The sequence below is a fragment of the Podarcis raffonei genome, chromosome 1 (assembly GCF_027172205.1).
Source record: "Podarcis raffonei isolate rPodRaf1 chromosome 1, rPodRaf1.pri, whole genome shotgun sequence".
NCBI lineage: Eukaryota > Metazoa > Chordata > Lepidosauria > Squamata > Lacertidae > Podarcis > Podarcis raffonei.
The window spans coordinates 37706265-37730398 of record NC_070602.1 but is presented as its reverse complement, the minus strand read 5'-3'; the positions used below and the strand labels follow the sequence as shown (position 1 = coordinate 37730398).

Here is a 24134-nt window from a genome sequence, read left to right as displayed (position 1 = left end):
TAGATCACTAAGAACCTGTAGCCCCAAACTGTCCTTTAAAAAAAGAGGCAAGTTATTTATCTAACATTCACAAGAATCTAAGAATTTTCAGACTGGCTTCTTTGCTTAACTTCCCTGTACACCATTTCCTCATACTAGCCACTATAGAAACAAAATGTGAGCATATTATAAAAAAAGGATAAGCTATGTTACCAAAGTGACTGTAGCTGTCAAAAAGCTTGCTTCCCACATTGCTATGGTAATATGTGGAAACTGATCACATGTAGATGCCCTGATCATGTTGTTCATTTCCACACCAGAACAAACCCTCTCAATCTGTCTACTTACAATGTCGTGGGAAAGAATGATGCAGTCAGGGGGTTTCACATGTTCAAAGCTTCACAGATTACTGATGTGGTGTGGTAATCTAATCTTACCAACCAGGTCGTTTGGTGGGTTTTCAAGTTATTTAAGATCAGGGTGTAAGGATAAATTCCTATGCACTATTAATTGGAAATATATTTCCATGGAAATCAATAGAACATTAAAAAAGAAAGAAAACAGTCTTAGAAATTTGAGTGATTCAGATTCTCAAAAATATTTTATTCTTATTTCCCTATGAATAGGGCATTAAGACAGAGATATATCAATGAAATGATTCTGCAAATGATAACATGCATTCTGAGTCTTAGATTTTGCAAAGCTACCATATATAACAAGTTAATGCATGCCATTAATGAATATAGAATGAATGTGGAATTAAAAATTCAACATGCAATCTAAGAAGAATGCTGCTATAACTCTGGTTTAGAGATTAGAAATGGACTCACAGGGAAGAATTATATCAGTTGTATTGGAATCAGGTTTAGGAATAGCTTAGGAAATGCTTTATAGCCTACTTACAATTTTTTATTTTAATAAGTTTGTCACAAACAATGTTAAATTTCATTAAATCTTGCTAAAGCTGCAATCCCTTACCTGTCAATAAATCCCACTAAATTCAGTGGGACTTGCCTCTAGAAAGGCATGTAGAACACTGCATTATAAGCTTACATCCTATGAATACTTTCTTGGGTGTAAGTGACATTGAATTCAGCAGGACTTAGTGGTTCGTAGGGTTTCATTTCTTACACATGTTCCCCAACCCTTCCTGCAAGGCATACACTGCAGATAACATATAATTCTTGCATGTTTTCCTGTCTGGACAGCTTTCAGAAGACAGCCCCCCCAAATCGACATTTACAGCTCAAACTAATTGCTTGAATGTTTGTTTAAACCTAAACACCAGGTTGGGACCTGGGAAGGGGAAGGGGGCTTTAATCCTTTGTGCCTTGCTGCAGTCTGGATCTGAAGGCCCCTAGCCCCAATACACCTGTTACAATATTTGCATTGGAAGAAAAGATTGCACTTACACCAATGCAATCCCAATTAAAAATGAAACTTCTTTCAGTGTTAATAGCAGGCACTGGAGGCTTGCTCTGAATCAGAAACATAATGTGGCTGGGTGGGTCAGGAAGGAAAATGATCCTGCATTTGTTTAAAAAAGTATCACCATGATTAATAATTGAATTAATGGCATGTTGTCCAGTTTGTGCCTAAGTCCTATCTATTTGCTAGTTTACGGGGAGCCAAGAGTGATGCCCTCTAGTTTTTGTTATACTCTGACTCCCAACATCTCTGGCCACTGTTCATGTTGACTTGTGATGGGAGCTGGAGTCAAACATGGGGAGGGCCCTGTACTAATTATAACCCTTTTGAAAATGCAACAATTTAACTGCGTATTCGATTCCAATATTATTTTATGAACTTTGCTTTAAAACAGCTAACATTTTGCAACAAGTGGAAACAGAAACCAATGACTGATGTTGACTTGCTTTTCAACAAAATTTAACAATAAGGTTGTAAAAAATGAAAATGCTCTTGTTGGTCAGAATGGCTGGATGCCGGTGAAAAGTATGAATAGCTAAAAGTAGGGTTGCTGTATTTCAAGAGCTAAAAATCAAAAAGTTGTTGAGCTTTTTTAGGGCAATTGCCCAATAGCACTGACCCTGAGCCTCCCACACCCGAGTCCAAGCCTGAAACAAGTCTAGGGTGCCCAAGCCAGAACCAGAGCCCAGGTTGCCCATGCCAGAGCCAGAGCCCAAGTCACCCGAGCCCAAACCAGAACTGCCTACAATTTTTATTTCATTTTTTAAAAAACCAAAATCCAGGACATTTACTTTAAAACATAAAATTCCCCCCAGATGGGCATGTAGGACCCCAAAAAGAGGGCATGCCTGGGAATTCCTGGACGTATGGCAACCCTACCTAAAAGGGAAGAGGTTCCTTTAACATGTGAAATTGCCAAAGCAGTAATGAGGCTATAAACAACAACAACATCAACATTGCTTGGATCAGAATCATAGGACAACTGAGCAGATGATTCCTGTTGGTGTGGCCTGTTCAGCAGAAATGTAACTGGCTAAACTGGTTTGGGGGAAAGGCATGTCCTTTCCCCATATGAAATGCCAAAGGCATGCTCAAACAGAAGGTAATGTTACCAAATTTGGGTTTAGAAATGAGCTAGAATAATTCCTGTTTGGAGAATGGAAGATCAGCCGTTTCAATGATTTACTGTTGGGTGTTTTGCAGTTTACTCCACTTTGTCTTCCATGCTTCCTCTCCTCACTCTTGATTCGGCTTTAGGGATCATTACATACTGAATCTCATTGGCTATGCATCATTTTGATGAAGATAAAATAAAGCTTCCTTTTGTTACTTTGATGAGTTGTAGATTTTTTTAAAAGGTACTCAGCAGCACCAGGGTGACTGACCACCATTGTGGAAACCATGGACACAGGGAAAAGAGAGGGAGGGAGGGAGGAAGGAGGGGCAGTGAGAGGGGGGGGGAGGTTTGAAAATCTGCCCAGCAAAACCAAGTATTTTTTCCCCAAAGATGTTCAGCTCTGCCATATTTGAGATGCGTTCTCCTAGTAAGATATTTCCAAAGTACGATGAGAAGTTGGAAGAGAGAGAGAGTAAAAGAAATATAGAAAGTTAACATCATTAACTTCCAAACAATTCCTATGCTGGAACTGCTGTGCTGGAAATTGATGAACTCAGGAAACCAGATTTGGAAGATGAGAATTAACTTTGAATTGCAAATTTATATTGTAAGGGACTGCCTGTTTGTAGGACAAAAATGCAATCTTAAATTATAAATTATTTATAGATTAAATACTCATAAATCAACTCACAATATAAAGTCTTCACTATTGCTCTCACATACAAGCATATTAATTTGGACATTTAATATTACTGACAGCAGGGTTTTATTCCAGGGTCTGGGTTGTAAATGAGATCATATTTCAAATATCCATGCTAGAAACAAAATATGTCAAGGCATTCTCAAAGTAATCTTACTATCAGAATATGTTGGTTAACTGTTCAAAGGTATTTACCACCCAGAATGTTCACAGACTACAATTTATACATAATAACTCACATGTTATTGCATTGGTGAACTATGTGCCACAGGTAAATATGCAATTCTTTGTAAAATTATAGTTCATACCATTTCAAAGTTTGCTCAGAATGGTATCTCTCAAGTAGGCGTATTGCATTTTGTGACACGCATATAAATCAACATACAACTTCTTTTCACGATAGAAGTTTGATAGCATGTGCCCATAACAATATATAAACTTTCCAGTTGCACCAAGTCAAAGCCAATCATGACTGTTTCCAAAGCCACATGGAAGCCAAAAAGCAGGACAGGAAGGATATAACCATCATCTGTCATTTGTCCCAAGAACCTGATGATCAGAAATACGTTGCAACTGAATGTGTTAGCCTATTTACAGATGACTGCTATGAAGTGTCCATGGTAGAATAATTGCCACTTTTTAAGCCATTACAGGCTCACCCCAACCAGGATAAAAGATGGGTTTGAGCAGTATCCTTCTTCCTTCAAACTGGTTTCACAACCAACTTTCTTCTACCCCTGACATGGGTGCACCAAAAGTGAGGAAGTGATTATGTGGAATAATTTTGCTGCTGAAATGAAGAGATTTCTGGCAGCAGACACAGAGAAGTCTGCAACATTCAGTTAGCCCCTCTAGGGAATATTCCCTCCAGGAAATTTAGGATTGCTTCCTGAGATGGCCTGTAACACATGTGGGGGAACTTTTTTTCTCCATATGTTTTAGAACTATCAATCCCATCAAGGATGATGGGAGTTATAGTACAGCAACATCTGGAAGTCCAAAATTTCCCCATTCCTGGGCTACAGCCATTTGTAGACTTATAACCCATAAACCTGTCTAATCCTTTAAAAAAACAACTAATCTAAACTGATAGATTTTATATGCTTATTAGGTGTTGTGCGGAACGTATTACCAAGCAAAATTTAGCATTATGAGAAAGGGTATGTGTGTGTTACTGGGATCCCATTCTCATCATCATGTGACTAATTTTAAAAATGTCTATTTTGACTTCTTTGTTCCTTTCCCCTCCTCTGAAAACATCCAAGCACTTTAGCCTTTCTTCATAGGGAAAGTGTTCAAATCACTTAAGCTTCCCTTGTGGACTTCACTGCGAAGGTACCCAAAAGTATTGTGTGTCTTAAGAAATTTGTGGCTTGCACATCAAATATTTTTGCTTTTCTATTTATATTTTTGTTCATCGGAAAAATGAAATGAAATCCAAATCATAGAAATAAAAATATTATGTGCTATATGTAAGAATTCTCAAGTGCAGTCCTACCCCCGTCACCATGCTGATGTCTGAGAAGGTTAGAACAACATGTAGATTGAGGTTGTGGTGTGTGTGGCAGGGGTAAGAGTGGTGCTGGTGGGGTTGTGCTATATGCATATGCCCTGCAGAAATATGCTGCTGTTGTGGCATAGGAAAAAAGCAAGAATTAATTGTGTCTCCCTTCTGCCTGGCTATAGCTGACAGGCCTGAGATAGAGTGGTGGTTATGCCACTCTGTTCTTCCCTGTCAACACTTAAGACTGCTCTCCTAGTGACTTGCTTATTTCTGACAATTTCATTTTAACACCAATAGCGGGAAACGGTGGTCTAAAAAAAGTGTGGCATCGAGTTCTACCCCCCCCCCCCCCGTATCTCCATGAATGGCATTAATTTGAGGCTGGTTTCACAATAAATCTCTTCCCAAAAGCATCAATTTAAGTAATAAAGCATGCATACACCATTACTGTTAAGTCACTATATCATTTTTAATGGGCTCAGGTAATCAGTTTATGCCATCATACTAGTTCTAACAGTAATATTCAGGCTGCAAGCCTAAACTTACTTTATTATGGAATACTTCTCTATGAAGACAATAGGAATTTCTTCTGAATAAAATTGCACAGAATTGCACTGACTCTGAGAAGAGTGAAACAGTTAACAGTGGAAACCTGTAACATTTGGTTCATTGGGGCTGACTTATAGTTTAGGACTACATGCATACTTTCACATGACACAGCAATGAACAAAACATGGATAGTGTAATTGGCACTGCACTCTTGCAAAACTGTAGGAAGATTTGAGCAGTGTGACTTCTGCTTGAAAATTAATTTTGTTGAACCTGATGGAACTTGAGATAATGTGAAAGTAGCACAACTGTGTTTTAAACAGATGTTTGATCAAGTTTCTGACATAACTGAAGTTTGTGCCAACTAGATTCAACAACAGGATGTGATACATTTGAATAACTGAAAGACTATGTTAAACAAAATAATTTGAATTTGTCAGATTACACTTACACTATGCAAATGGTGCCCTAGCTATGATTATTTTTCAAAACAAAAAAAAACAAAACAAAAACCAAAAAGCACCAAAACAAAACATGGCTATGTTACCATATTACTGGATTGTCTACCAGTGTTTCCCAAACCTGGGTCTCCGGCTGGTTTTGGACTACAATTCCCATCATCCCTGACCACTGGTTCTACTAGTTAATGCTGATGGGAGTTGTAGTCCCAAAACAGCTGGAGACCCAAGTTTGGGAAAGCCTGGTGTAAACTAAAAAGTATTTTTGTTTATGTACTACTAAATAATGAAAAAGTGCTCAAAGGTAAGGACACAAATCTTGCATTTGTCTACACATGTGCACGAGACCCAGCACTGAAATTAGGGAAAATTGGAAATGTTGCATATTACAGAGGGTTTTGAATATCTTTCACAGGTGGTGAAAATAGTGGAGAAAAAAGACTTGCTGTTTCATTGTAGCATTGCTTTGCTGAGAGCAAGCAAGCTGTTTGATAGATTCTGAAAACTGAAACTGCAGGCACTACTGTTTTTGAACAGAAAGTGTAAAGTAGCTGATGTGTGTAGATTTCTGAACAAGAAGCATGGGCTCTGTAATTGCTTATTGTTGAATTGAATGTATTACTGACCAGTTTCTCCAACAAAAATAAGGATTTTTTCTTAGTTTTTGTTGTGGTGATGGGGTAGCTCCAGTCTTCAAGCAGCAGAAATAATTACTGCATGCACCTTGCTTTTATTCTGGTATTTCCTGTCATAAACAGACAACATACCAGCAAAATTAAATTTTATTGTACTCTTGGCCAAGATTCACAAATACATTAGCATAGTTCTATCCAATGGCCGAGCAACACACGAGGAGAAATTGTGCAGGCAGTGCATACGTTGGCCCACTCCATGCGTGTGGCCTCAAGTCTGACGTTTTGTTGGGGTTTATAAGGGTGGGCAAATGAATGAGGGGTTCCGGAGCACATGAAGGCTTCTATGTGCATTCAGCTGAATGCGGGAGACCCATTCTTATTCCGAATGTGAAAGGGACTTGGGGTGGGTGGGCAGAACGTATACATGCGAGACCTCCCTTCCCTCTTCACAAATTCATTTCGAATGCCTGAAGTGGTCATGTTTGTTTCAGTGAACAATGCTGCAATTGTGACTGACACATAAATCGTGGAGCTGTAAATTTGTCATTAATTCATTGGCTTGCTTTCTTAGCTTCCATTTGGAAACCCATTTGAAATAAACATTTCATTTAATTTCTCACAGGAGCTTGAATGTTATCGGCTTGAAATGCAGCTTCAGCCACTGAAACAAAGCACACTTTAGCCCTAACCCTGAAATAAAATGAATTGTGATTGTAGGTAAGCAACTGGTGATCGTAGCTTATTCTGAAAATTAATATCCATAGAATAGTTTATTCATTTAGGTGACCCAGGTCTACAATGTGTTGTCTGTTTTGGTGACGCATGTATTTCAGTAACGGGGCTTAGAATTACTAGATGACTGATAAGAAGTGCAACCCCCCCCCCCCTCAAAATCATGGTCATGATAGAATTCTCTTTCTTTTCTTTATAATCAGTGTTTTAACCATGCAAACTGATTCAAAGGCACTCTATTTCTGCTTCCTTAATACTGCAGAGAGAATTTGTTTGATTGGGAGAGGCAGGGAAACAATGATAGGTTGAGATGGATAATAGCTAATAATGTTCCAAGGAGGATGCTAGTACTGATATCACCTGCACTCCTATGAAGTGATTATCTGCTACAACAGTGTGTGCATGAACCAGCTGAGTCGTATTTCATTTATTTGTTGCACATCATTAATTATGAACAATTTAAAGGTTTCCCAACATCAGGATTGCTAATGTCTTTTTCTTGGCAGATTCTCAAGCATGAGAAACATGCAATTAGATGTGTTAAATTCTATATTATTGATACTTATAAAAGAGCAGCTGAATAATTTATTTCACTGATAATGAAAGGTTTTCGTATTTCTGCCTATGCCATGAATTATTTTGTAGGAACATACCAAGGTTGCAAGCACATTGATGTGTATGTGAGACTTTTGCAAATGTTCACTGCAGCCAATCACTAAGTTGAAAAGGTAAGTAATTTTAAAGAGAAATACAGCTTGTCCATTACATTAGGTGGCTAGCTGCTGAAAACATTAAGTACACTTCTGCGGACATTCCACATGTATTTCCATGGCTGCCAATGGCCAAGATGCTGTTCAAAAGTTGTGCAGAAATTCTTTATAGCTATACCTCTTTATGTACACTTAAAACACATCAAATAAAACTCTTATTAGCAAAGAACGAAAATCACAGTTGCACTCCCAGCCACAATAGTCAGCAGCATTCAGATCTATGACAATAACTGAGCCAACAAAATGCTTTCTGAAAGACCCAGGCTTAGGCTTGATGGTTTAATAAGTTCAGTGTCAAGGTTTGGAAGAGTCAAGTTTGTGAAGCCTGAGGATGTTGCCTGAACTTTTGTCCTTCCTGGCTTACTAGAACAGTCTGATCAAACTTGGCTAATTGGATTACAGAAGTTATCAATGCCTATTTGGCGAAAGGTAAGATCCTAATGGCTATAAAGGAAGTTGTGGTGAGACCCTGCTTACTGAATAACTTTCAGCCAGTTTTAAACATTTCAGATTTTGACATAATGGTGTGGTATCTTAATCCAGTTTATCCTGAATGATATTACCTGAACCCATTTCACAAACTGGCAGACCTAGTTTTGTCATCAGAAGTGTCTTAGTCACCCTACTGGACAACCTGCACCAGCAGATGGGATTAGGGTTGTGATGGCTGGTGATGGCTGAACCTGGTAGAACTGCTTTGGGACCAAAAAGGTTATGTAGGCAGAGCCAAAGAGGTCTAGATTTCTCCCTACCCTCCTCCCTTGCAAAGAAATAGTAGACACTGAAGATGAACAGATAAGATCAACAGTAAAATTTAGAATTTAATCTGCTATCCTATGCACATTTACTTGGGAATAAGTCCCACTGAACTCATCAGGACTTACTTCTGAGTAGGTATGTATGTAGGATTGTACTATCAGTGACTTATAACTTAGAGGTAAACAGAAAATACATGTATATAAAAAAGTAAACCATCAACATAATTTTACCTCCTTTCCTGCAATTAGAAATATAGTCTCATTCATATGTGCTGCAACAAACAAAAGTTACTTGTGGAAGTTTAAGGACTATCAGATGAGCTTAACACATAACTCCCACGCTCTCCCAACATGCCCAGATAGCTAGTTATGTATCTCTTAAATTCTATGTCTGATAGTGCATACATGTCAGAAATAGAACTTAATCTCAATCTTGCACACTTACCATTTTAACTCAATAATACTTAATTTTGAATAGACATGTAGATGCTGGCCTGCATTGTTTTTTCCTCTGCCACTGATGGTGAGGAGAACTGGGGCAGTGAGGAGGCCATTCCATCTGGCTGCCTACCCTGCTCCTAGGTGTCCAATCAGCTTTGCCCCAGCAGACATAGGTCTGGATGAAGGGGGGGGGGAACTTGCTTCCCCAGAAACTCTCAGTAATTTTCCAACCGTTACCCTTCTGGACCACCAGGCAGAAATGGGATGAGAGGAATACACTATACTCTTTCCTAGGTATTAGTTCACAGATAGAGTGCTGCAAAAGTGCTGGGGCAGATACTCCTGTTGCCATGTCCACAACCACTTTTGCACCCATTTTGGCTGGTTCCAGAGATATTGGAACTGGCCCCATAGCCATGGGGTAACCAATGCAATGCAATTAAATTTATAAAAATGGTAGGCCAGACTTGCATACCAGGCTCATACATCACTGCTCTCCATGCCCTACCTTGAACCAATACTCTTGATGTATCCCGTTATTAAGAAAGTGAACGGGCCTTACTTAATCAATCCTCCTTTACAGATTACTTAAACAAGTTGTGTTCACAGAGAAAGCTATTTTTAACATTGATACATTTAGTACGCTCAGATGTGAACCAGACATTTTCCTGTATAATTTAGGATTTGATATGACTATGTAAAATGTCTACCCAGATATGTTTTTTTAAGATAGCAGTTGTTTGTATTTGATGTAGTTTCATTAGATGTTGCTAAAATTATTTTGCTTTGATGATAGTAGACTATGTTTAATCAAACTTATTGCTGAAGTTGCAATGTATGTATTCTGGCATATGCTTTATGAAACCCTTTCATGTAGTTGGCTACTTTGTTGCAAGTAGTTTACAACTGAGGAAGTTTAGAAAAATTATCTCTTTCAAAGGAAAAAATAGTTATACATATCCCTTCCTTTGAGAATCTCTCTCTCTCTTTCAGTTGAGAGGAACCATGTCACCTTTTGCTTGTATTCCAGCCTTGTTGATTCTGGTAATTAGGATTTAATAATGGTTTCTCAGCTCTGCATCATTAATTATTACAGTAGATTTGTAATGCTAACTTGCACTCTGTAATGTTTTTATAATGTTTTAATGCTACTGATCTTTATTACTGATAACGTTGTTAATCTTCTTTTCTGTAATGCTTAAGTTGTACTAAGTAAAGGGAATATATAACCTATGTGCCTAAAGATTTGTCCTTGAATCTGGAAATTTCTGTGCGCTGATAAGAAGGGGGACTAACCCTCCCCCTTTAATGTGGCAATTGTTGCAGAGGGAACTGAGGTGAAAAGCCAAACTGTCAGACTCTGTGTCTGCTACACAGAAATCAGGCTTAGATTTCCCCTCTGAACAGAGCAAAATTGTCACACTGCTACTCTACACATTGGCATGTTTTGCTTAAAGGGTTCTGCAAGGTCTCATGCTATGGTGTTTGATATGGACATGAAGCTCCTGGATGAGGTCATCCATAGACCTGGGTTGATTATAGTCATCTGATTTTAGGAAGGTAGTGCAAGTCTTCACCCAGAGTTTTAGGGCAGAGACAGACAAACAAGCTGAAGCATTATTTGTTTTATTAAACCAATACCCCCACCATTCCTCCAAGTTCAAGGTGATGTATATGCTCCCCCAAAGCCTGTCGAATACACTGAGGATAGTTCTCACAATGGAGGCAAGTACGTCCTAATTAATTCGTTCAATTTGATCTATCATAATTCATAACCTATGCCATCTACAACTTCTTATTTCTCCCCAAGTCTTTCTTTCAGTCCCTTTCTCAACACTGCATTTTTGGAGTCACTATCTTTCCATTATCCCTGCCATCACACAATTTCTTATTTCTTCCTCTGAATACATAATGGGACATAGGCACTAGATCCTCTCCCTTTCTTATCTCATTCTGCTCTATGGGTTTAATAATTTAACCAGAACCAATGATTACACTACCATTTATTATTATAATCATCATTACTATTTAAATGCAGGATAAATACTAAGAATCGCAACAGTAGTGAGCCAACATTTTCCTATAGTATGAATAAAGTTGAGCAACTGAATTAAATAAAATCAGAATTAAGACTATACTACTTTAGAATTAAGACTATACTACTTTAAAACAACAGACAACATGGATTAAATTTGCTACTAGAACATGTATTCATTGGTTTCCAGAAAAAGAAAGTGCTTGAAGCAACATTACTGTAACACAAAATATTCACAGTTCCTGTTCTAATAAGGGAAAAGAATAAAGCAACAAGAGTATTCATCACACTAACTTCACTGGCAATGGCGGAAGCTGTGTTAAGGACACATTCCAAATCATTTAGTGAAGTCTACTAAGGGCATTTTGTGGTATGTGGAAAAACATAGTTTGAGGAACAGTACCATAAATCTAGCATGAATCTAACTCAGATTGTTTAAAATATCTGAATAAACTATACATTGAAGCCAGTGTGGTGTATGAAAGATGAAATTCCAGGCATGTCTTTGGTTTTGAATTTTATCCTGAGTGTTACTGAATGCAGCATTTCTTGCTCAGAACAAATAGGAAAACAAAATATATATCTGTACAGTTGTGTTTGAAAACTATCGAGCTGAAACCAATTTTCATGTGACAGCCGCAGTGCAGATACTTGGCAATATGATGGTGCTGAATGTTAATCATAGCTACAGTCTAGAAACAATTGCCAGCTACTTCACTTATCATCAGAATTAACAGCACAACCATAATTGTCTTATGTGCTGCATGTTTCCTGCTGAAATAGTAGTCTAGAGAATAAAATAAATTATACCAATGAAAAAATGCAGACATATTTCCAGAAGCTAGCTTAAGACTGTAAGATCTTTCTTCATATACAACAGTGCCCAAAAGAGAAATGAATTTAAATATACATATAGTGTATATCACCTTACACTAGACTAAAAATAGAAACAGTTCAAACAGTTTCAAAACAAGTCAGAATCTAGCCATTGGTTATGAAGCTGCCTTGTTTAACTATTAACTGAATGAATGAATGATTTATTATAGTAACAGACCAATATAATTAGGTACACAAATAAAACATACAGCTAGTTAAAATAATTTAAAATAAGATATCCCAAATAAGATGGAATTCTACAATAATTGACTATCCTCTTTCTTTCTTGGATGATACTTTTTGTTTTGCCAGTTTAATTTTGTTGGACTGATTCATATCACCAGCAAATTGCAGAGAGATTAGTGCTTGGTTGTTATCACAAGAAAGAATTGCCTTGCTGCATCAGAGCAGTGTCCTCCAGAATCTAGTCCAGCATGCTATCTCGAGTTAGATGGTGGAAGCTTAAAAGTAGGGCATGAAAAAGGCAGCCACCCCCCAATTTGATTGTCAGTCATGTACTCCAACAAATACTGGCTCTTAATACAGAGCACAAGAAATTCAACATGCTTCGTTTTAAATGCTTTAGATTTAAATGTTTTTAACCAAAATCCTCAAAATCAATATAACATTTTTAGATGAAAACATGTTTGATTGTTATTCAAAGAATTACACAGGGTTGGAGGCAAAGAATCATGAGTTGGAAGGAAAGGAAAACAGCTGCTCATGCTGTCTTGCACATGCTTGTGAAATATTTCTTACAGTGCTAAAATAGTTCTCTTAGTTTCCTGCTTGCACAAATAGAAAAACATCTTTGGTTTTAGTTTCATTTTTTTTACACAATGTTCTAGCTTGGGATATAAAATAAAAGCAAAAGACTCCTCTTGTATGCAAAAAAAAAGTGCTTTGGATCCAACTCACTTTATTTTTATTTTATTTAACAAATTTTGTATGAAGCTTGATTGTAGGGAAATCTCTAAGTGGTTGACAAGAAATATTAAAATTATCAACAAAGATCTAAATATCCTAAATATTATTCTATGATGTACAGAATGAAAAGTAAATAAATTGCTTATGAGCTTAATAAATGTCAGTACTGAAGACTATGAATTACAAATAAGATTGTGCATTAAAGACCATAGAATAAGAAAATAATCATTACTTGCTCAAGCTAAAACAGCTTTGAACATTGATCTTACAAAACAAATTTATTTTCGTCTAGGACTATAACTATTTATTCATTTTACTTTATTCTAGGGCTATAACTTCTCATAAAATCCCCCAATGTGTAAACAGGCATGCTAATATAGGAAACATATTCTTCTTTATAAACAAGCACAGTCTATCAACCCACACTGTGAATGATACATTATACATAAAGACCTCAGTCCAAAGAGCTGCATACTGAGCTCTGTATGTCCTCCACAATTTTTGAATCATTTTGTTCTGACAGCAGCACCCTGAGCTGCTTGGGAAGCCTTGGCCAATTCAACAATCCCCCAGTGTAACCTAAGGAACAGCTGTTGGGGGGGGGTAGAAGTGAGAAAATCTGATGAGCAGAAGCAAGCTCTATTTGCCCCTCAAGGGCTACTTGGATTGCAACAACAAACGTAATGTACGGGTATCTTAAAATAGATTTTTTAAAAATGTATTTCTTTTAGCAAATTAAAAATAATATTATTTATACAACAGCATTAGATATCCATGATTATGGGTGTATATATGCAAATGAACAAAGAAAACCTTAACCCACCATATCTTTTTCTCCAGTTTGCAAGCTGCCGCTCGTGAAAAGTATGGTGTAGATGGTAGAATGATACTGTACCTGATTAGCTCTGGAGGTGGTCATGGGATCAGATGGAGAGGACTTGGTGGTAGTTGGGGATGATGGCAATGTCTGGGAACAAAGCAGTTCAGGAGCAAATCAACCTCAACAAGCCTTAGACTGAACAGTTAAAAAAAAATTAAACAGATGTAATGTAATTGAAAATTAAAGAGAAAAAGCCTGAGACCTAAATTTTTCTTTCTCATTGGAACTTAATGGAATTTAATGCCAATTAAGCAAATAACTAATGCATGTAAGTATGCATGCATATGCATGTAAAACAAATTAATGGCTTAAAATTAAGATGATAAACTCACAAAATAAAAAAGTATGCTGACCATATGAATAATATTTTCTTTCCCATACTTGATTCTAAGGGAAAGTAAAAACCAGTAGAAGCAAATACAAATTCCAACAAGTTCAATGAGCAGATGTCGAAGTTTATAGCTGATAAAATATTCTCCCTCTCATTGCATCTTGATTTTTGTCTTATAAAGTTGACTCCATGTATATTTAGTGATCCATATAATACAAAAAATACAGCCAAATGGTTGGATCCAGAACTTCATCCACAGGATGCTCCGCTAGAGAAAGGGGGTGATTTTCACTTATTTCCCCCTCCGCAGCTCCTGATGCACCCTGAAATATTGTTCTGTAGGGTTGAAGACGTGGGGCCAGCAAAGGAGATGGTGCTGGGGGTTGTAGAGAAAGGGAGAACTGGTGAAAATCACCTTGCTCTCTTCCTCCTGTGGGAAACTCCACTAGATCTTCATCCCTTATGTGAGTGGAACAGCAAGTCTGGATGCAACCCAAAGTTAATAAAGCAAAAGATTTCTACAGTATTTATTGTCTTTTCTTTAAAGCAAGTCATGCCATGGATAACATAACAATTATAAACATTGCGACCAATATACTTATCATTTATGTTATAAATACTAAACTAAGACAAATTGTTAACAAGGTAGCATTAGCTGATGTTTAAAACAAGAATTTATTCTGTGTTAATATTTTTCTTAAAACATACAGTATAATTTTAACACACTAATGAATAAGCATTGATTTGAAATATATGCACAGACTCCAATATTATTTGATCACAATGCACAGGTTTTAAATTCTATTGAGGCAGCCATCCTTCAATTCAAGATTGAATGGTAGGGGTTTTTTCTTTGTGAAAAATAAGATCAACAGAATTATGACTATTCTAACATATCTGAAACGGTGGCAACAATAATGTAAGGAAAAAAGAAATCTAAATATTTTACAGTAAGTAACTTATAAAATGTATCAATATATGTCTAAAACTATCTCTAGGAATGGTTAATCCATACAGCAAATGTTACAGTTCCTGAGATGGCCACCATGCAGAAATATTTTTTGGCGAGGACCTATGTAACAGCTGTAAAGTGTAAAGCAGCTCTGAGACATCAGTAATGTAATCATGCTTCTGCTTAAATTTCAGTTAATTAAAAACAAAACAAATACCTATGAATTTCCTTAGAAAAAAAGAATTAATGCAGCAACACTTTCTAACTGGCTTGAATGGCTGTCTGAAACCAACCAAAGGATGCATTATAATGTTTCTGTCTAATAGTTAAATATTTTGTAGCCTAGTTTATAAGATGAGAAGACAGATAACAGAGGGCACATTAAATTGAAATCTACACCCCATCATGGAATGCTACCCATGAATTGGAATAATAGTTGGAGGCAATCCAATGGATCATCTTCCTGTTTAGAAGAACATACTATACTTAGGTCCTCTTCCTTTGAAAACCTGTAAAGGAAATTCAACAGCTTCTAAAAATAGCTTAGTTAATTTCTTAACAGCTATTATAGTCATGAATGCTTTGCTAATTTTCTCTCTTCATATGGTTTTAAAACTATTCATTCTATAGACAGAACGAACTGATTCTGCATTGAAGGAGGAACAAACTGAGGACAAACTCAACTAGTTGTTCCAGTATATAAATTAGGTAATAGCCAGGGCTTTTTGTCAGCCAGAACTCACCAGAACTCAATTCTGACACCTCTCAGGTGGGTGCCATTGCCATTATAAGAGAACAAGGGAGGCATTCATGATGAGCACCTCTGGCACCTCTTTTTCTAGAAAAATAGCACAGGTAATAGCATATAGTAAGACCAGGGCTTGATACCTACATATTTTCCAGAAGCACTGCTGCTTGTGCCACATCTTATATTCATTTGATTTCATTGCACACCAACTTACAATAGACCTTCCAGCTAATGTTTCTTGTGCTTTCATTATTAGAGGATATAATCTAGATAGAAAGCCTTAAGTTCAAACACTTCAAACCTCTTCTCTTTTCGCCTTGATACTTAATCAAACTAAGGAAACTAGATGGCTCTGTCATGAATGCTATTAATTACTCCACTTTCATGTAGGTACTTATAAAACGATTGTATTACACTAACTTCACAGGGACAGATATGCCAAGGAACCTATAATTCCCTTGGTCACTTTTTGATTTATCTTAAGTGTTAGATTTTTCTTATAGAAAATAGTATTGTCACAACAATTTTGAGAAAAAAATCTGTATATAATAGTTTCTTTCTATAATAGGTAGTAATTTTAGCTATTCATGGCCGTAATTGTTGAAAGAGAGGGAAACAAGTGTTCTTGCAAGATTACTGTTCTCCAGGGAATGCAGTCTCCAGCAAGACGAAACAGGAGCTGCAGTGCCTATCAAAAGTCTTTATCCACAATTTATGAGAAGAGGTAGAAGAAGGCTATAGCCATGGCAGGGCGCAAAATTCAAACTCTGAACACTAATGGTCAAAGATGTGCAATATTTTAATAAACATTCACGTGTACTTTAGATACCTTGTATCTAAAGTACGTATATTTTAGATACCTTATTGTCACAAATATATACGGAAACTATGACAATGCCATGGAAACTATGACAATGTCAGAGTAACCCTATATAAAATGATTTCATTGATGGCTATGTTATATTAAAAAGCAAGAACACCAATTGAAAATATAAATGCTGCTTGTTGAAGAACTACACATAGTAGTATGACTAAAATTTCAGTTGGTGATACTTCTACTGGTGAAAGAGTTAGCAAATCAAAAGCTTGCACTGAACAGCAAGAATTAGCCTAAAAAACACTGCCTCCATATATATTTAGCATGTCAACATTCTCAATACCGACTAGCTTGAGTAGGTTCTTTTTCTGCAGTTGCTGACATATTTTCACAAAATAATAAAGCAAGAACATTTAAAAAATCATTTGTAAATGTAGTCAGGAAAATTGCCATATATTCCCTCTATTTTTGTCTGTCATTAAAAATATGTACAACTTCTTTCATCATCAAAATGAAATGAAATCTTAATGATAGCAGAGCAGACACAACAATACTTGAGTAAAGCATATATCATGGATACATCAAGCTTGGATACATCAAGCAATACTTATCAAAATAATTGGGATAAATAATTAATACAAAACATCCAAGGTGTATTGAAATGGATTCGGCAACATATTCCTCAACAATGCATACAAATTTAGAAGGAAGTTTTTATGAACTAATATTCCATTGCACCAGCACAGCTGAGATGTTTATATATTGACACAGTGATTATTTGTTGGAGATGTGGATCATGGAATGCAGATATGCTTCACATTTTTTGGTCATGTTTTAAAAGAATGTTAGTTTAGAATATTATAATTAATGAAATTAAACTCATAAGAGGTTATGATCTACTGGTAAAACTATTAGTAATATCACATCTTAAGGAACTGGTGATTAACGGTTGCTCACACAGCAATTTTGGAAAGTTGTTTTTTTGCCTGCCCATCTGTTCGCTATGAATTAGAACACCCAATATATCTTAACCCAATTTTGTGTGATGGATCTTGAGATTGAAGAGCACAGTCTGGTCTATGTTTCAATACCATCAAATGCCGCTTTGAATCAAGTTGTCAGACCAAACCTCTCAAAACTGCACTGATTTGGACACCTCTGAAGGTATCGTAACTGTCATGCCAACACAGGAGAAATCCTCTTCAGAGGTGGATGAGTTATTCCCGAAAGCACACATTATAGAGGAGCATGCTGTGTCAACAAACAGTGAAACAGAGGAGAGGTATCCAGGGTCTTCGGGGATCACGATACCCCACTCTTCTCCGTAAGATACAGAGGGCACAGAGCCCAGGGGAGTGGCAATGCCTAAAGGTGCAGTCTCCTCATGAGCAGGTGAGATTCCTCAGACAATCCAAATGGCCTGCAGCTCATTGTTAAAAGCCTTCAGTTCCTGATAAGAGTACTGGATCAATACCCTTGTATAAGTCTTCTGATATGCCTTAGCTGGCAAATGAGATCAAACTTAGGACTGCTTCCAGACCTGACCTCTTGTGTTGTCTGTATGCTTTGTCCTTGGACTGTGATTATATCTTTCTTTTTGGATTGCCCCTGTGAATGGACTTGGCACTACTGAATTTGGTGTCAGCTGAAGCAGGAGAATCATCAAATTTTGCATGATGGTTCCTGAGATTGAGAACCATCCGTCTGGCAACAGCATCCAGCTACAGCCAACCAAGATCATGGAGTGAAACTTTTAAAACTGACTGATTTTAACCAAATTTGGCAGGATTGTATATTATTGTTTATCCAGCAACATTAGAATTTTTTTTAAATTAAGAAACTAAAAATATATATTTTGCATTTATAAATCTCAGGATTTTGGTGTTTCTTAGAAATCCTGAGCAATGCGTGGTACTCTATAGTACTGTGGAGGAAAATATTTATTCCTATGCTAGAAGACAGGATAGTAAGATTGTGGGAATTAGCTCATAAGGTAAATTTGATTAATATTGTGAGGGAAGGTAGGCAACTTGACAATTAAAATAGAATAGGCTTATTGCGTACTGGAATAATTAGGTAAAATTATTCAGCCATATAGATCACTGGAAATAATTTTGAAGATGACAAGGATATGTTTATATATTTTTGTAATACAATTTGTATATAATAGAGTTCTGCACTGGATGCAGTTAAATTAAGAAATGACCCAGATTTACAAATAGGGGAATCTGTGCACAACCCTAATACAGCTCAAAGACTAGCAGGTGGGGCTGGCCCGGGAGAGGGAATTATCTGTGGCAGCCCCTAAGTTATGAAAGGCATGCATCTTTACGCTGGCTTTTGATACTTGAGGTGAATAAAGTGACTCACCCTATTTCTGTGATTGTAAGTTGTTTTAAATATTGTGTTTCAATGTTGTAACCCACCCTGGGATCTTAAGGAGAAGGGCAGGTTATTGTTAATACTAATAATACTAATACTAATAAATTAATGACAATGTTTCAACAAACTATAGATTAAACCAGGCTTCCTCAATCTCAGCCCTCTGGATGTTTTGGGACTACAACTCCCATGATCCCTAGCTAGCAGGACCAGTGGTCAGGTATGATGGGAATTGTAGTCTCAAAACATCTGGAGGGCCGAGGTTGAGGAAGCCTGGATTAAACAAACACTTCCCCTCTCACCTTTTGGTTAATCTGTAATTTGTTGAGATACTGTTCTTATACAAAAACTGTAATATTTGTTCTATTTCATTTTTTAATCTAAAATCTAAAATTTTAGATTTTAATCTAAAATCTAAAAAAATACTGTGACTGTTAAATAACTGTTTATGATATAATGAAAATATCAGAGATGGTGGAAGAAGAAAACAGTGTAACTGCTCTTTAAAATGACATGAATCAATAAACCTGAAAATATATGTACACTCTTTCTGAAGGATAAATTCAAAGATAAAAATGATCTTTTTTAAAAATGATCAAATTGCATCCTCATACACAAACAGCTAATCTCAAGAAGTTCTTATACCCAAAGAATAGACTCAAAACTATGTGTGACTCAAAGGAAGCCAGCACATTGAGATTAAAATAACATGAAAACATCATACTGTTGATGAAAGACCCTCGCTCTCATACATATGCTGCATTTTATATTATATAATAATATAATAGATTTCTTACCCATAATACATTTTAAATGAAAGAAAGCTGTTACTGCAATATACATTTATGACATTACAAAGTGTAAAATATGCATTGTGCAATAAATGCTTGTCTATCCCTACTTGGCAACAAATTTTTAACAGGTCTCTATTTTTGTTTTTTAATTTTCTGAATTAGTATACTGCTCATCATCCGTAGATCTCAGGGCAGTTCACAAGATCATACAAGATAAAAACACTTATATGTAAGCTGAGACATAGGAAAACTGTTGCCAATACTTAATAAATTTAGGAAAGAAAAACATGTGTATATAACACACACACACACACACACACACACACGACCTACCTAAAAAAACAAGACATTAGCAGTTCATCAAATCCAGCTGCTGCCTCACTGAGGAGTCTTCAACACACCCTAAACAAACTAATGTCGACTGAAGGGTTCAATTCACATTTACATTCCAAACCCTAGAAAACCTGATGATCACAAAGCTGTACAAATGTACTGATCCCATTAGAGAGCACTGAATCTGATTCCTTCCAAATATTTGGGGAAATGGATCTGCAAGGATGAATGCCAGCAAGAACTATATCTATAGTTGGTAAAAACATCCAAAAGATAGTATATTTCTAAGAAAACGAAGTAGATGCTGGATGTATTATGGAGACAGTCATAAAGATGTTGAGTGGCAGTATGTTGCCTTAAAAGAATTACCGTATTTTTTGCACCATAACACTCACTTTTTTCCTCCTAGAAAGTAAGGGGAAATGTCTGTGCGTGTTATGGAGAGAATGCCTATGGGTGGCATGCCTACGGATTTTCTTCCTCTAAAAACTACGTGCGTGTTATGGTTGGGTGCGTGTTATAGAGCGAAAAATACGGTAAGTTTCAAGGGAAACAAGCTTGGCAGATCATCAAATCCTATAGCTTGGAGCCTGCTCTTCAGTTCGATAGAGGGCATAGGCTCATCTTAACAAATAAGCCCTCTTGCCATCAGCTCTTAGCTTTTGCTTGCTTGGCAGCTAGAAGCATACAAAATGGAAGGGTGGTGCCACACTAGGTGTTTTGTGTGGAATTGCCATGTTTTTTATGGAGCTTTCACATAAGGCCATCAACCAACCATGATGTATTGGTGATCGTATTATAGCACACATTTAGTATAATCTTTGTGGTGGGAGCCATTGTATTACTCAAGCTTTAATCAATGTTTTGTTAGTGCTAAAATGCTTTTTCAGCTACATTAAAAAGAAACACCTTTCCAATCATCACCATATTAGCAAGGTGGTTGAGAAAGTGCTTAGAAGGATCTGTTTTAAAAATGCATTCTAACAGTATAACACTTCAGCAAAGTGGTATGTAAATTTTTAAAAAGCCGTGAGCTTCTCTCTGGGAACCTGCATATTTGTGCTAAGCCAATATTTTGGTTTAGTGGTACACGTAAACTGAGCCAGTGTTTCATGCTCTGAACTGAAGAGTGGCTGCTTCTCACTTGACAGATCATGTTGGCTGGAGTGAAAGAAACCAGTTAATGACCAAAACATGTTCTTGTGACATCTAATCATCATTGCTTTGTAAGAAGATCTTACTTAGAACAAAGCTATCATTCATGTGTGGGAGTGTACATAGTCACTAAAAAAAGATTTATTTTCTTCAAATTCATAAATGAGTGCTTGCTGCTTAAAATTTTTTTTTGTTATATGAATGGAAATTCTGTTTTATCTGTATGATGTGCTGTACTTCATAAATATAATAGTTTTAGGCATATTAAAGAAAGCTGGAAGCAATTCAGTAAGTTTGAATTACTATATACAGAGAAAAAAACTTTTAAAAAATTAGTCTTTTGCATTAGGCAAATGGTTGCATTTAAAAATTATTAGACTTCTCGTAATGAGATGTACAAAGTGATTAGAAATCATAAGATTAATTCACTTTAAAGAATTTCCATTTATTAACACTGAAGTATTCATACTATCAGTGCAGCTTTCCAGTAATTATTAGCTGCCTTCAAGCAAGGCTACAGTAAAGAACTTATCAGCATTTTCTATGATCTCATTTTTGAAGCTACAAAAACTTGGTAGCTGAATATTCTTTGCTAAATATTCTCACTGCTGAACTATTTTTTCCCCTTTTGTTGTTCTCCAGACTTTAGTTCTTGCTGCACAAGAAAAGGGTTTGTATATTCAGAAGGGTTTTTCTTTGAAGGTGACTCTGAAACTACAACCAATCCAGAATGTGACAGCTAAATTGGTGACTGGGAGTGGCCTCTGGGACCATATAACACTGGTCATAAAGGATCTACACTGGCTCCTACTATGTTTCTGAACACAAGTGTTGGCACTGACCTTTAAAGAGCTAAATGATCTCGGCCCAGTATACCTGAAGGAGCATCTCCACCTCCATTGTTCAGCCCGGACACTGAGTTCCAGCTCCGAGTGTCTTCTGGCGGTTCCCTCACTGTGAGAAGTGAAGTTACAGGGAACCAGGCAGAGGGCCTTCTTGACAGTGATGCCCACCCTGTGGAACGCCCTCCCATCAGATGTCAAGGAGATAAATAACTATGCAACTTTTAAATGACATCTGTAGGCAGCCCTGTATAGGAAAGATTTTAATGTTTGATGGTTTTATTATGCTTTTATATTTGTTGGAAACTGCCAAGAGTTGCTGGGGCAACCCAGTCAGATGGGTAGGGTACAAATAATAAATTTGTTGTTGTTATTATTATTTTCCCACCTACAATATAATATTGATAGTAAAACACAGTATTTTAAAATTAGGAACCAGATACTATTTCAAAAACCACTTGAGTATGTAAGCCAGGGGTCACTAACCTCTGCCTCTTCAGATGATGTTAGACTGAAACTCAGCCAGCATGGCCAGTGGTCAGGAATGGCAGGAGTTGCCATACGGGTTAGTCATCCCTTACCTAAGAGCTGGAAACTTTAGGTCACCCCCTCTTGTCTCACAGCTACAGATACACTGTACCTTACTTTCAACAAGAGAATGTGTGATAACTGATCAGTGGCTGTAGTTTACTGAGCTTTCTAGCAGACCATATTTCTGGGGTGATTTCAGGTCTGAATCTACCTCAAGTAAATCTCAAAATGGAAAACTAAAAGAGCAGTAGTCAAATAATACATTATTCATGCTCTGGGGAACTAATGCATATTTGGTACATAATATTACAATCACTTGTAGTAGTTTATGCTGGGCTACTGTAACTTCTTCCATGCCTTAACGCTAACTTTCTATAATGCACATAGCTGTTAAAATATATTGTAATTAACAAAAAATGCAGGGCACTTTTTATCACCTCACAGAACAGCCATTTTAGCTAGCATAAGTTGCAGACAATCTATGAGCTGTAAACTTCTTTACTGTCCTTTTTCTGGTAGTAATGAATGTCTGATCAAATACTGTGTGTGAAGTTAGTTCACAATCCAGACTCATGAATTATTAAACTGGTTAAATTCTTAAACTGTGATAACTCCTCTCCAACTATCACTTTTCTATCACTTTTCCAACGTACTATTCTAGGCGGTTGGAACAAAACAGAGGACTTTGTCAGATTCAGGATTTAGTTCAGCTGAGACTGCTTTCATACTAGTTCTTAAAAGCTTGGAATGGGGTGCGCTAAGATTCATGCCCTGTGTCCTTCCAGGCCTGAAAAGTCATTTAGAGATTTTGACTGATGCCTGACATGGAACTTTCAGTAGGATTCTATCTCCCCAAAGCTTTGCATGCTCTGCCCCTATGCCTGCGATACTATTGAAAGAAATGAAAGCAACCACTGTTCCTTCCACAAGAAAACCTAGAGGCTAAATGAAATGGAATTGAGATATTTTGGATCTCCGGGCATGAATGTAATCACTACATTCCAGGCAGAGAACAGTACCATGATGCTTTTAGATAAATGGGCAATTTTCAGAAGTGTTTTAAATTCTTCTGCACTGGTTTTGAGATAGTGAATCTGAACTATTACATTTGCAAATGTGTATTTACTGCTTTTTCTCTACTCTGAAACTAATATATATAGTTAGTGTTGAATTTCTAAGGCTGCTTTCATATTTTAATCATTTGCACTACAGTAAAAACTGTTAAGGCAAAAAGGTCTGTCTTGAGATATTATACTCCCTATATCAGCTCAGAAACAAGAGTCCCAATTTCTATCTTATAAATATCACGACTGTAAAACAAACCTGGAATGTTAAGTAAATTTGCTAATGGCTTTTGAACTATTGAAAATGATAAGCAGCTACAGGGGCGGGGGAGATAATGAAATGCTGCCTAACAGACATTAGGGCAATCCCCTCCTGAACCACACACAAACATGAAG

The 24134-nt window shown here is 36.8% G+C and overlaps 1 protein-coding gene across 5 annotated transcripts in view; it reads right to left on the bottom strand.

The window, feature by feature from the left end:
• Window positions 1-24134, bottom strand: part of NOVA1 (NOVA alternative splicing regulator 1) — a 142790-nt gene that overhangs the window by 10629 nt on the left and 108027 nt on the right. For 4 of the 5 annotated variants that reach the window (XM_053381318.1, XM_053381288.1, XM_053381308.1 and 1 more), the window contains one exon: window positions 13805-13876. The exons of the other annotated variant lie outside the window; for it this stretch is intronic. In XM_053381318.1, coding sequence (XP_053237293.1) covers window positions 13805-13876 — 72 coding nt within the window. The remainder of the gene's footprint in view (window positions 1-13804; window positions 13877-24134) is intronic. 5 annotated transcript variants of the gene reach the window in all.